Source organism: Scyliorhinus torazame, chromosome 4 (genome assembly GCF_047496885.1).
Source record: "Scyliorhinus torazame isolate Kashiwa2021f chromosome 4, sScyTor2.1, whole genome shotgun sequence".
Taxonomy (NCBI): domain Eukaryota; kingdom Metazoa; phylum Chordata; class Chondrichthyes; order Carcharhiniformes; family Scyliorhinidae; genus Scyliorhinus; species Scyliorhinus torazame.
The window spans coordinates 206,093,655-206,106,312 of NC_092710.1; the positions used below are offsets into that span (position 1 = coordinate 206,093,655).

Below are 12,658 nucleotides of genomic sequence, written 5' to 3' on the forward strand. Positions count from 1 at the left end.
ATGCACGGGAGCGTTAGCGGCCGCTCACGGAATCCCCGCGCATGCGCAGTGGAGGGAGTCTCTTCTGCCTCCGCCATGGTGGAGACCGTGGCGAAGGCGGAAGGAAAAAAGTGCCCCCACGGCACAGGCCCGCCCGCGGATCGGTGGGCCCCGATTGCGGGCCAGGCCACCGTGGGGGCACCCCTCGGGGCCAGATCGCCCCACGCCCCCCCCAGGACCCTGGAGCCCGCCCGCGCTGCCTTGTCCCGCCGGTAAGAGAGGTGGTTTAATCCACGCCGGCGGGACAGGCATTCTAGCAGCAGGACTTCGCAGGGGGGGGGGGGCCAACCGGCGCGGCGCGATTTCCGCCCCCACCGAATCTCCGGTGCCGGAGAATGCGGCAACTGGCGGGGGCAGGATTCACGCCAGCACCGGCGATTCTCCCACCCGGCGGGGGTCGCAGAATCTCGCCCATTCCAAAGGGGCCATCCTTTCCCTTTGAGATATTTCCTGATCTCTTCCTCCCAAATGGGACATTGTCCCACTCTGCTGCTGGTCGCTGCGACCGCAAATTCCTCTGGGTTCATTAGGCGCTGCATTGCCTGCATTGCCATCTTTCCTATCCGAATGCTTCTTTTAAATTTGGAACAGGGGAGCTAAGGCGGTGCTGTAAATACGGGTACGGCTTTCGCTACTTTCCGATATACAAACTTCCGACAGTTTTGACGCAACAAAATTCTATCAGTTTTACCTTATCGCCCTGTTAGTTGCGCATGCTTTCACACACTTCCGAATTATGACTATTGATCAGAACTACTTGAACACTTGTGGTTTTCTGTTTCCCAATTGGATTCTAATTCAAATTCTGGGTTCTCCCGGAGTGGTTTTCCACTTCTAGATCGGGTCCCATCAGGATGTCGCCAAATAATGTTGCTAACTTTTGCCTCAGTTTAATTGCTCTGTTTTATCACCTTTGCTCTTGAGTCGCCAGGTATCTTTCTGATACCGCCACGTGGTTCAAGTCCGAGTAATGATCAATAATCCAATACACCGCTTAGTAAGATTTAAATCAAAGCACATTTATTATACACAGTAATCACTACTCATGTGCAAATTCTACGTCTAAGCTACTTCTACGACTAACAGGCAAATACTTAACTTGGAACTGGCCCACCAGGTCAGGGAAACGAATGGCCTTTCGTTCGGGTTCTGAGCCTGCGGGATTCGAAGTTGGTACAGATTGGTAGCTCGGAGCGCCTATCTCGTAGCGAGCGTTGAAGTAAGACTTACTGGATATCAGCGGTGGCTGGATCAGTCACTGTCAAGGGTTGGTTCGCGTTGCTGAGTGACCCGGTCAAGAAGAACGATTTGAACTTGGGCTTGATTCTTATAGTCCCCAGGGGCTTCCCGCCTTTCGGGGCGGACCCTGTACCTGATTCCAAGTGATTGGACTTTGTCCCAATCACTTGGTTCGATTTTCTCCAATGCTGGAGCGGTTCCCTGATCGATGGGCGGTCCTGTGGTGGTCGTTCACCTCCCTTTTTGTAGGTTTCTGCTGGCGCCAAAGAGTCTGGTTTGACTTTATCTGTCTAAATGTTGCTCATTGTTCCCGGGGATTGCTCATTAATATGCAGATGGCTGGTGTTTTGTTATGCTGATGGTTGCCGGTATCGATCTTGTCTGGCCTTTCCAGAGGTAAATACACACTCAACCTGCAGCTGCTCGTTTGTGTCCTGTTGGCTGACTTTCCCATCAGCCTTTGCCATTCGCCATTTTAAATTGGGAGTTAGCCTTTCTAAGTTGGGAGTTAGCCATTTTAACTGGCTACACCCCGCCCCCCCCCCCCCCCCCCCCCACGCCACGCCGCCCCCAGGTGCATCCACGCCGAGGTCCAGCCCGGTAAGAGCAGGTGTGGACAGCGCCGGCGGGACTCTGTTTTTTTAACGTGGCTGCTCTGCCCATCCCGGGCCGAGAATCGCCGGAGGGGGAGGGGCCCCATAGAGCAGTCCCCGGCCGGCGCCGCGCCGGCGCCAATTCTCCGCTCTCTGGAGAATCGACGGATCGGCGTTGGGGCAGCGTGGCGCGCTTCTCCGGCCCGGCCCCGGGGTGAGAGAATACCGCCCCATGTTTTTCATTTCTCAGCCACATTGGAGAATTGGGAAATATAGTTGACTGTTGGGTGATCTAAAAGGTGTGAGGCAGCCCTGCAGCTGTCCAAGGAGCACATTTCACTATTGTCCCATTCCAACACTTGCAAAAGTCTTAAAATACATTTTCCAACCCAAACCTGCCTCCATTTGTGGCTTTGACTGAGGCCCCATGGTCACCCATCTTGTTGATTCCCAAATTTCTTTCTCCGTCAGTCTGGCCTCAATAAAAGTCGAGATGGATTCGCACGTAAAAATAAGTTATTTTATTCAGATTGCAAGCTTGATTCATTTCATAGAAACATAAGAGACATCCAGTCTCCTACATCCCAGAAAGCAAATGAACAAAGAGACAAAGGGATCTCTGCAAATCAATTCAAATGGTATCAAGTTTCACATACTCGACGCCCATAGGTCAGCCTATATCCCTCCTGACCTGTTTGATCTATTCTGATTGGCTCACTTCCAATCCCTTTCTCTGGCCCCTATCAATGCAGCATCACTCTCATAGACACACCTCTTCCTGCTTTTTCCATGCGGTCTTAAATCCCTTTGTCTCTATCTGCCAGAATCAAAGTGGCTTATTTCTACATTACATTAACTAATATCTCTAAAGTAACTATTTTATATCACATTCGTCAATCTAGGACGAGTTGGAACTTAGCACACAATGATGAGGCTGCCGGATTTCTTGTCACTATTTTTAACTTTAACTGTAGTCAACTGGATTTCCCCGAGCATTGGGAGCTTCACCGAAGCGATGACTTCGCGGATTCAGGAGGTGACCTCTACCATCCACCTGCCATCTGACCGGGAGGCTGCTTGTGAAGCTTTCATGATTAGACTCTACCCTCAATAGCCTTCAGTACTTCTGAAACATTAATTCTGCTCTCTCTCCACAGACCTGCTGAGTGTTCCTGCATTTAGTGTTTTTATTAGCAACATTCTTGCAAGTCTGTTGCCCAGCATAACAGGAAGCAACCTGATTAAGTTTGTTATTTTCACTTTCCTGTGATGGTGTCATGGAACCATAAAACAGCACAGCACAAGAGGCCATTCAGTCCATCTGGTGCGTGCTGGTTCCTTGTAGAGCTGTGCAATTAGTTCCACTCCCCTGCTCTTTCCCTACCTTGTAAATTAAATTCTTTCAAGTATTTATCCAATTTGCTACTGAAAGTTCCTATTATACTTGCTTCCCTCACCATTTCAAGCTGTGCTTTCTGGATATTTTTTATTCATTTATAGGATGTGGGCGTCACTGGCTAGGCCAGCATTTTATTGCCCATCTGTAATTATCAACAACTCGCTGTGTAGAGAAATGTTTTTTCATGTTGCCTCTGGTTCTTTTTCCGATCACCCTAAATCGGCATCCGCTAGTTCTCAAACCATTGGCGACTAGAAACAGTTTATTCTTATTTCTGAATTTGATCTAGTGTGCAAGTGAAACTTAACTTGGCTCCAGCCCCTTAAAGCAGAATTTTTCACAATGAGGAAAAAACACTTTTGTATTATTTGTTGAGCTGTCAGCATTTTTTGGGACCAGGTCGATTAATTTAAAGTGGTTTGTCAACTGATCCAAGTTTCACAGGTTAGTATCCCTTTAGTGATTTTCACTGTTACCGTACCTTTAGGGTAAAAAGTGTTACATTACCGATGGTCTCCAGAGGGAGATACATAGCCATCAATAAAGCCGGGATTTTATGGCTCCACCGTGGTAGATGCGGACAAGGTTTATTGACTTCGGTGGAATCGGGATGACTCCCTTAGTTCCTGTTTATATGCATATTTTTGATGTCAGTATAAAACAGGTGTAAGCAACTGAGACTTCAGGGGCGGGATTCTTCGTCCTGCGACGCCGGAATTGGGAAACATGACTGGGTAGAGAATCGCACATAAGCCGCAAATCGAGGTTGGCGACGGAATGCCATGCTCCAGTGCCTCGAAAGCGGCTTCAATGTATTCTACTCCGCACGTACAGTAAACGCAGTTGAAGTATCATCACGGACATGACCCGGTATTCTCCAGGGCTTCCGCGATGCTTCGCCTCTTTCAGAAGGAATTACTGATTGCGAGGATCGCTTGTGGTTTTAAAAATCGGGAAACAGGCACCGTGGCTGCTGAGGGAAAGAGTGGTGATGTTCCCAGAGGCACGACCGTGGGCTGCCGGTACAACGCCTGGCCAGGCTGGCTGGGGGAGGGGGGGTCGCTTGCCAGTGCCGTGTGCAGGGAGAAGCGGGGGGGGGCGATCAACGGATGGGCCATAGGGTAGTGGTGACCCCCCTGGGACTGGGGTGTCCAGGCACAGACCACCCATTGCCATGGCCTGCAAGGCAGCCACCTTGCTGCGCACCCCACTGACCGGCCACCATGGCCCGTGGTTGTGCAGTGACACATGGGTGCCGCCACCCAACTACACCCGCACTCCACCCACCCGAACCCCCACCACTCCACCCTCTTCCACACCCGCACTCCAACTCCCTCCATCCCACCACCCCCGCACTCCACACCCCTCCATTCCATCAGCCCCGCACACCACCCACCATCCACCCCACCACCCCTGCACTCTACCCCCCATCCACCCGACCACCCTCTTACTCCACTCTCATCCAACCCATCACCCCTGCACTCCAACACCCCTCCATCCCATCAAATCTGCCACCCCCAACTGGGCGGCGCCTGCCAGGGGAGATCACGCGGCCCATCCAAGGGCAACGCCCACAGCAGCCCCGACAGGAGGGCGCCAGACGAGGGTCGCAGATTGTACGTCTGGCATGGGTATGGCCAGCCACTGGTACCCCTGCCTGTGGGGACAGGTGCTGGAGCCAGGGGCAACCACGATGCTGGGCACAGACGGGGCCAGGGGTGTGGTGCAGAGGGCAAAGTGCCAGGGGGTAGGGAGGGAGACGGAGGGGTGGAGGACCGGGCGATGTGCAGTGTTCAACCCCATGCCCTGGCCCGTGCCCACCTCCAAAGTCACCCATCTCCCTCCCCCTCAGTGCCCCCTCTGCAGCTAGCCCAGCCCAGTCCATCACTCACACCCTTTTGATCAGAACTCAGACTATATGGCACCCGAGATTTGGAGGAATTTGCTTTGATTAGTTGGCTGATGGCCGATGGATTGGTCAAGGGTAATGTCGGATATGACTGTCTCACTGGCTGATTTGCCTGGACTGCGCCTGGCAGCTCCCCGCTAACAAACAGGAGAAGCACTTAAACTGGCGGAGCAAACCCCAGGCGGCACCCAGCCATGCCACCGCCCAGACCAGCTCCACGATTCAGAGATGCCTGACTGACCAGACTGTTGGACGCAGTAGAGTCCGGATGAGATACCCTGGGAGGAGGTTCCACTCCAGGGCAGCCAGTACCACCTGGGAGGCAGTGGCAGCGGCCATCAGTACAGGGAGTGTCACAGGAAGCCTCGAGACCCTGATGAATCTCCAGCGAAAACCCGTACAGACTGAAAGCAAAGACATCCAGCTAGTGGGGCATCATTACCGGCCCTAATTGGCGTTAGATACCGGAAGCGGTCTCACGGGGTTTGCTGCCAGGAAGCACCCGGCAATTCCTGCTTACCACCACACTTAGAAACTTTTTCATTAGATCGCACCCACCACCTTCAAAGATGAGCAATATTAAGAATTCGCTCCAGAGTATAACATAAAGTTTTTTTGTTTTAAAAAAATAAATATAGAGTACCCAATTCATTTTTTCCAATTAAGGAGCAATTTAGTGAGGTCAATCTACCTACCCTGCGCATCTTTGGGTTGTGGGGGCAAAACCCACGCAAACACGAGGAGAATGTGCAAACCCCACACAGACAGTGACCCAGAGCCGGGATCGAACCTGGGACCTCGGCGCCATGAGGCAGCAGGGCTAACCCACTGTATCACCGTACTGCACTTGTATAACATAAACTTGAGACTTATTTGTAGGAATACGTCAACAATTCAAATACGCTAAATGTAATTCCAAAGGTAATAAACTTCTAGGTTTACTATAAATAGATTGCATCTACAGCAGCTGCTATCAGCATACTTCACTTGAATAAACATCTGACAAAGTGCCATTGGCCTGATGTCAACCAAAACATCAGACCAACATTTCATCATAGACAGTACAGTGAGGGATTCCGAGTTTCCTGCAGATTTAAGGATAAACATTGTAATGTTCTACCGCAGTCAGGAGCCCCACTCACTATGAGTGCATGTTATAGAGAATTAGATACAGAGCACATTTCAAACAATGGGGCTAGTTTAGCACAGTGGGCTAAATAGCTGGCTTGCAATGCAGAACAATGCCAGCAGTGCGGGTTCAATTCCCGTACCAGCCTCCCCGAACAGGCGCCGGAATGTGGTGACTAGGGGCTTTTCACAGTAACTTCATTGAAGCCTACTTGTGACAATAAGCGATTATTGTTATTATTAAACAATGACGAGAGACAGAGTATAGGAATGAGATAGAGAATCTGGTGAACTGTTGCGACGACAATAATCTCCCCCTCAATGTCAATAAAACGAAGGAGATTGTCATCGACTTCAGGAAGCATAGTGGAGAACATGCCCCTGTCTACATCAACGGGAACGAAGTAGAAAGGGTCGAGAGCTTCATGTTTTTAGGTGTCCAGATCAGCAACAACCTGCCCTGGTCCCCCCATGCTGACACTATAGTTAAGAAAGCCCACCAACGACTCTACTTCCTCAGGAGACTAAGGGAATTTGGCATGTCACCTACGACTCTCACCAACTTCTACAGATGCACCCTGGAAAGCATTCTTTCTGGTTGTATCACAGCCTGGTATGGATCCTGCTTTGCCCAATACCACAGGAAATTACAAAAGGTTGTGAATGTAGCCCAATCCATCACGCAAACCAGCCTCCCATCCATCGACTCTGTCTACAATTCCTGCTGCCTCGGAAAGGCAGCCAGCATAATTAAGGACCCCACGCACACTGGACATACTCTCTTCCACCTTCTTCCGTCAGGAAAAAGATACCAAAGTTTGAGGTCATGTACCAACCGACTCAAGAACAGCTTCTTCCCTACTGCCATCAGACTTTTGAATGGACCTACCTCGTATTAAGTTGATCGTTTCTCCACACCTTGCTATAACTGTAACATTATATTCTGCAGTCTCTCATTCCTTCCCTTAAGAATGCTTAATTCAAGGCACTCCTGATTTTACAGACAATTCATTTATGGGATGTGGACATGGCTGGCTAGGCTAGCATTGTATTGTCCATCTTTAATTGTCCTCGTGAAGGTGGCGGTGAGCTGCCTTCTTGAATCGCTGCTGTCCCTGTGGTGTAGGTACACATGCTGTGCTGTTAGGGATGGAGTTCCAGGCTTGTGGCCTAGTGTCAGCGAAAGAACAGTGATATATTTCCAAGTGAGGAAGGTGTGTGACTTGGAAGGGAACTTCCAGGTGGTGGTATTCCCGTGAGTCTGCTGCCCTTGTCCTTCTAGATGGCAGTGGTTGCAGATTTGGAAAGTGCTGCCTCAAGGGCCTTAGTGAATTCCTGCAGTGCATCTTGCAGATGGTACACATGGCTGCCACTGTGTGTCAGTGATGGAGAGAGTAAATATCTGTGGAATGCATGCCAATCAAGTGGGCTGTTTTGTCCTGGATGGTGTCGAGCTTCTTGAATGTTGTTGGAGCTGTACTCATCAAGGATTCTATCGCACTCCTGACGTGTGCCTTGTAGATGGTGGACAAGCTTTGGGGAGTCAGGAGGTGAGATACTCACCATTGGATTCCTAACCTTTGACCTGCTCTTGTAGCCAATATTTATATGGCTAGTCCAGTTCAGTTTCTGGTCAATGTTAATCCTCCAGGGTATTGATAGTGGGGGATTAAGCGATGGTAATTCCAATGCATGTCAAAGGAAATGTTAGTGGCCCAGATCTTCCGGTTTGCGGATCATCGAATATATGACCCAAAGTATGCGTTTGGACCCCACGGAAATCCTGTCCCGCTGACCTCCATGGGAATTCCCCCCAAAATTTAAACTTCCAATGTACAATTCCCCTGCTTCCCAGGACCCTCCAAAAATGTCTCCAACTCTGAGTTAGAATCAAAGTCTTTGATCAGTTCCGATTTACTTACCTAAACGGTGACCTATGACATTTTGAACCAAAAAGTTCTGGTCAAACTACTAGTTAACTACAGAAACAAAAACAGAAAATACTGGACAATCTCAGCAGGTCTGACAGCATCTGTGGAGAGCTTTGTCAGACATGCTGAGATTGTCCATTATTTTCTGATTTTGTTTCAGATTCCAGCATCCGCAGTAATTTGCTTTTATCTTTGTAGTTAACTACAGAACTGTTTCTCCATTCAATCACACTTACCCCCGAACCTCCAACCCAATCACTCCCCCCCCGACCCCCCTTAATTTCCCCCTGACCAGACCCGACTAACCCTCTGACCCAACTACCCACTTTCCTCGCTTACCCACCCTACCCATTCACTCTTTCATCCACTTATCCATTAACCAACATTCACACGGGACATTTAAAGTTACTTTACAGCAGCTGGTGGCATAAAATCTTGTCTTCCAGGACTGCAATGAAGCTCCTCATGGGACTGCAAGCTCCGCATTTCTGAAGAGGTTCGGCTCCAAAGATCGGCCAAGAATGTGGAGCAGATTCTTGCCACAGAAAGGTACAAGTGGAGCAGCAATCATGATAATTACCGCATTGTGGAAGATCCGGGCCATTATTTACACACAAGTGAATTGTGTATGAATTCATGGAAACTTGACTTTTGGAAAGATGGAAAAATGAAAATACCTGCAATTATAAAGCACCTTTTATAACCTGGATATCCTTAACACTTAACAATTCACCATGGCTTCTTTGACAGCACCTTCCAAACCCTTGACCATTGGCACCTAGAAAGACAAGGGCAGCAGACACATGGGAACACCACCTGCAATTCCCTTTCAAGCCACCCACCATCCTAACTTGGAACTATATTGCCATCCTTCACTATTGCAGGGATCAAAATCCTAGAACTCCCTCCCTAACAGCACTGTGGGTGTACCTACACTGCATGGATTGCAGCGGTTCAAGAAGGCAACTCACCACCACCTGCTTAAGGCCAATTAGCGGTGAGCAATGAAAATGCTGGCCTAGCCACTGATGCCCATGCCTTGTGGAAGAATAAAATAAACACTTTACAACTAACAGAGAAAATGGAACCACAAATTAACATTTAATCTGAAAGACTCTGACAGTGTAGCGCTTCCTCACTCTCGTGGCTAGAGAATGTTTCTAATCATGACCTTCTGTCTTAGAGGTGAGGTGTTACCACTAAGTCAAGGCCTTAATTTAAAATCATACACATTTTCTGCGATTGAGTCCCCATGCGAGAAGTAGAGCGTCACAAAATCTGCTGTCAAATCCACATCTTGATGAATCACAGTGCTAAAAATAAGCCTTTTAGGAGGGTTTGACTGAATTATTAAGGTAGGAACTTCTTTGGGTGGGTTTACCCAATTTCTTGCTGCAACTTCAGTGGAACATCAGTTGAATCCCTGAAGAAATTCATTACATATTTTTCTGAGGTGTTCAAGCAGATCTAAAGAATCACTGTGGGTACTTCATTCCTAACTGTCTATTATAGTACTGGAGGATAAGTCTTATAAAATAATAGAATTTAGTGGGAAAATGTCCAGATGGAGTGCATAATTCTTAAAAGAAGAAATGCAATTGCTGTCGAACAACAGCTATGACACTTAAAGATGACTGAATTGTTTCAATGTGAGGCAATGATATTTTGTGTTTATTTTCATAAAATATCACATGCAAATAAAAAAAATAGACAAGTGGTTTAATTGGAGAATGGTCAAAGACAAAGAGATAGTTAATCTCAAACAATTCTGATATATTTAAATAACGTAATAGTGATATGAATTGGAAACTTACAGTTTTGTTGACAGTATATGCACTCCACAATGGCATCAGAATGTCATGGCTGTAGCCACTAACATACCAATGTTGATGCAGGAGACACCACTTACTGTTCTCCTGCACAACTCTCGGTCGTCCATATGGCAAGTTAAGAGCATCGGCACTCTTGACTACAAAATATAACATACAAGGTCAGTAACATTTTAGTAAACTTTCTACCAGTTGCAATGCAGTCATAAATCCAGATATCACTGACCTATACAATAGTCATTTTTCAACAGCAGTCTTCCAAGACATGAAATGCCATCTGGGCAAATACAAATGTATCGATCTGGGCATAAAATGTTGGCAAATGGACTGTATACACTAGCTTATAATTGATATTCAAATTGTATACAATATGAAAGAACTACTTCCTTAAAGAATATCCTTGGGGGCTGAGGTGTTGGGTGCTCTGAGGTACAGACGAACCAACACGGTTGCGATTGGTACAATGCAGTTTTATTCCAACCAACTATTTATACATCTGACTTGGTACTCAGCACGTTGTGACTGTGTGAGTGTCTTGCGAATGAGGTCCTGGCCCTGTGCTGTCTCCAGATGGACTGCCCAGGAAGTGTTGTGTTTCTTGTCTTATACTGTGTCTGCTCTTGTCTGTGATTGGCTGTCATGTTATGTGTGCTAATTGGTCCGTTGGTCTGTCTATCATTATGTATGTGTTATGATGTATGTTTGAATATCATGACATCCCCCTTTTTTACAAGATTATGTGCCTACGTGGTTGTAAATATAAATGTGTCCTGAGTGCAGCTAAAGGTGTGTGTGCGTAATATTTACATCATGTACATGGGGCTTAACTATATACAAGGGGCGATGTCAGGTGTGACATGCTAACGAGGTTGGACCATAACAAAAGAAGAACAACGTTGAAGTTTGGAACGATCAAACGAGGCCTGGAACTATAAAACAGTGACATGTTACAAAATAGTAGTTGCTAAAGTTTGACGTGTGAACAGTCTCATAAGTCCGGTCTAGTAGGTGGGCGACGAATTCGGGTTGACCGTTAGGGTGGCACTCCATTCATCGCCCGGATTGATGGTGTTGACCCGGTTTGCATCAATGACCGCAACCCGGAAGGCGTCTTGGTCATCTGTGTCGTCGGTTTGGATGTCGTGATGTGGAGGCTGAATGGTCCGCACGTTCCTGCGAGGTTGTCGGAGATGTGGAAGATCAACAGGTTGAGCCGCTCGACAGTAGGCAGCGTAGTGGCCCATCTTGCCACAGCGTAGGCATTGTCGGGTTTTTGCAGGACATTGCCCTTTTAAATGTGCAGCTCCACAGTTGCCGCATGTCATGACATCATGGCGTTCGTTATGCCACTGCGCATGCGTAGTTCGGTCTTGCGTCGGGCGCTCCTGCGCAGCACGTCCCTCAGTGTTGCCGTAGGTTTTGGCGCGCACAAACGCGGGAGGCCTTAAAAAGCGCGCGAAACGGCCGCCCTCGTCCGGGCCGCGGGCCGGGAGAAACTCGATTGCCTGGATGCGTTCGGCCTCGTGGGCGGCCTGGCTTGCCGATTCGATCGCGTGGGACCCCCTCCGTGCCGATTCGGTCGCCTGAAATTGGGCATAGCGGCTGGTCGCATTCTCATGCAGGACACAGGCTTCAACTGCAGATGCTAAGGTCAGGCCTTTTATTTTTAGAAGCTGCTGGCGTAGGCCACTGGAGGCAACGCCAAAAACGATCTGGTCCCAGATCATGGACTCTGAGGTGGTGTCGTAACCGCAGGACTGCGCGAGTATGCGAAGGTGCGTCAGGAAGGACTGAAAGAGCTCATCCTTACCTTGCAGGCGCTGCTGAAAGACATACCTCTCAAAGCTTTCGTTGACCTCAACATTGAAGTGCTTGCCGAGCTTGAGGAGGACCGTGTCATACTTAGCTTTGTTCTCGCCTTCCGCGGACACCATGGTGTTGTATACATCGATGGCGTGCTGACCTGCGGTAGTGAGGAGCATGGCAATCTTTGTTTCGTCCGAGGCGCCCTGTTTTTCATGGGCTTGCATGAAGAGTTCGAATCGCTGCTTGAAGAGCTTCCAATTTGTGCCCAGGTTCCCAGCAACTTGCAACGGCTGCGGTTTGTTGCGGGTGTCCATGGCTCAGGATGGCAGATTTGCCGGTAGGTATCGATTCACTCCTGGTATCATGAGGTGTTGGGTGCTCTGAGGTACAGACGAACCAACACGGTTGTGATTGGTACAACGCAGTTTTATTCCAACCAACTATTTATACATCTGACTTGGTACTCAGCACGTTGTGACTGTGTGAGTGTCTTGCTATGAGGTCCTGGCCCTGTGCTGTCTCCAGATGGACTGCCCAGGAAGTGTCGTGTTTCTTGTCTGATACTGTGTCTGCTCTTGTCTGTGATTGGCTGACGTGTTATGTGTGCTAATTGGTCCGTTGGTCTGTCTATCATTATGTATGTGTTATGATGTATGTTTGAATATCATGACAGGGGCATTGAAAGAACTTTATCGAAAAACAGAACATGTTGTAAACTGCAACAGTCATTATTACTATTCACACTTAAGTCTCAAATTGCAGAACTGTCTCTCATATTGATATTC

General features: G+C 48.4%; 1 protein-coding gene across 5 annotated transcripts in view; it reads right to left on the minus strand.

The window, feature by feature from the left end:
- LOC140410710 (ectonucleotide pyrophosphatase/phosphodiesterase family member 3-like) overlaps nt 1–12,658 on the minus strand; it is a 280,597-nt gene that overhangs the window by 56,220 nt on the left and 211,719 nt on the right. For all 5 annotated transcript variants that reach the window (XM_072499147.1, XM_072499148.1, XM_072499151.1 and 2 more), the window contains one exon: nt 10,053–10,207. In XM_072499147.1, coding sequence (XP_072355248.1) covers nt 10,053–10,207 — 155 coding nt within the window. The remainder of the gene's footprint in view (nt 1–10,052; nt 10,208–12,658) is intronic.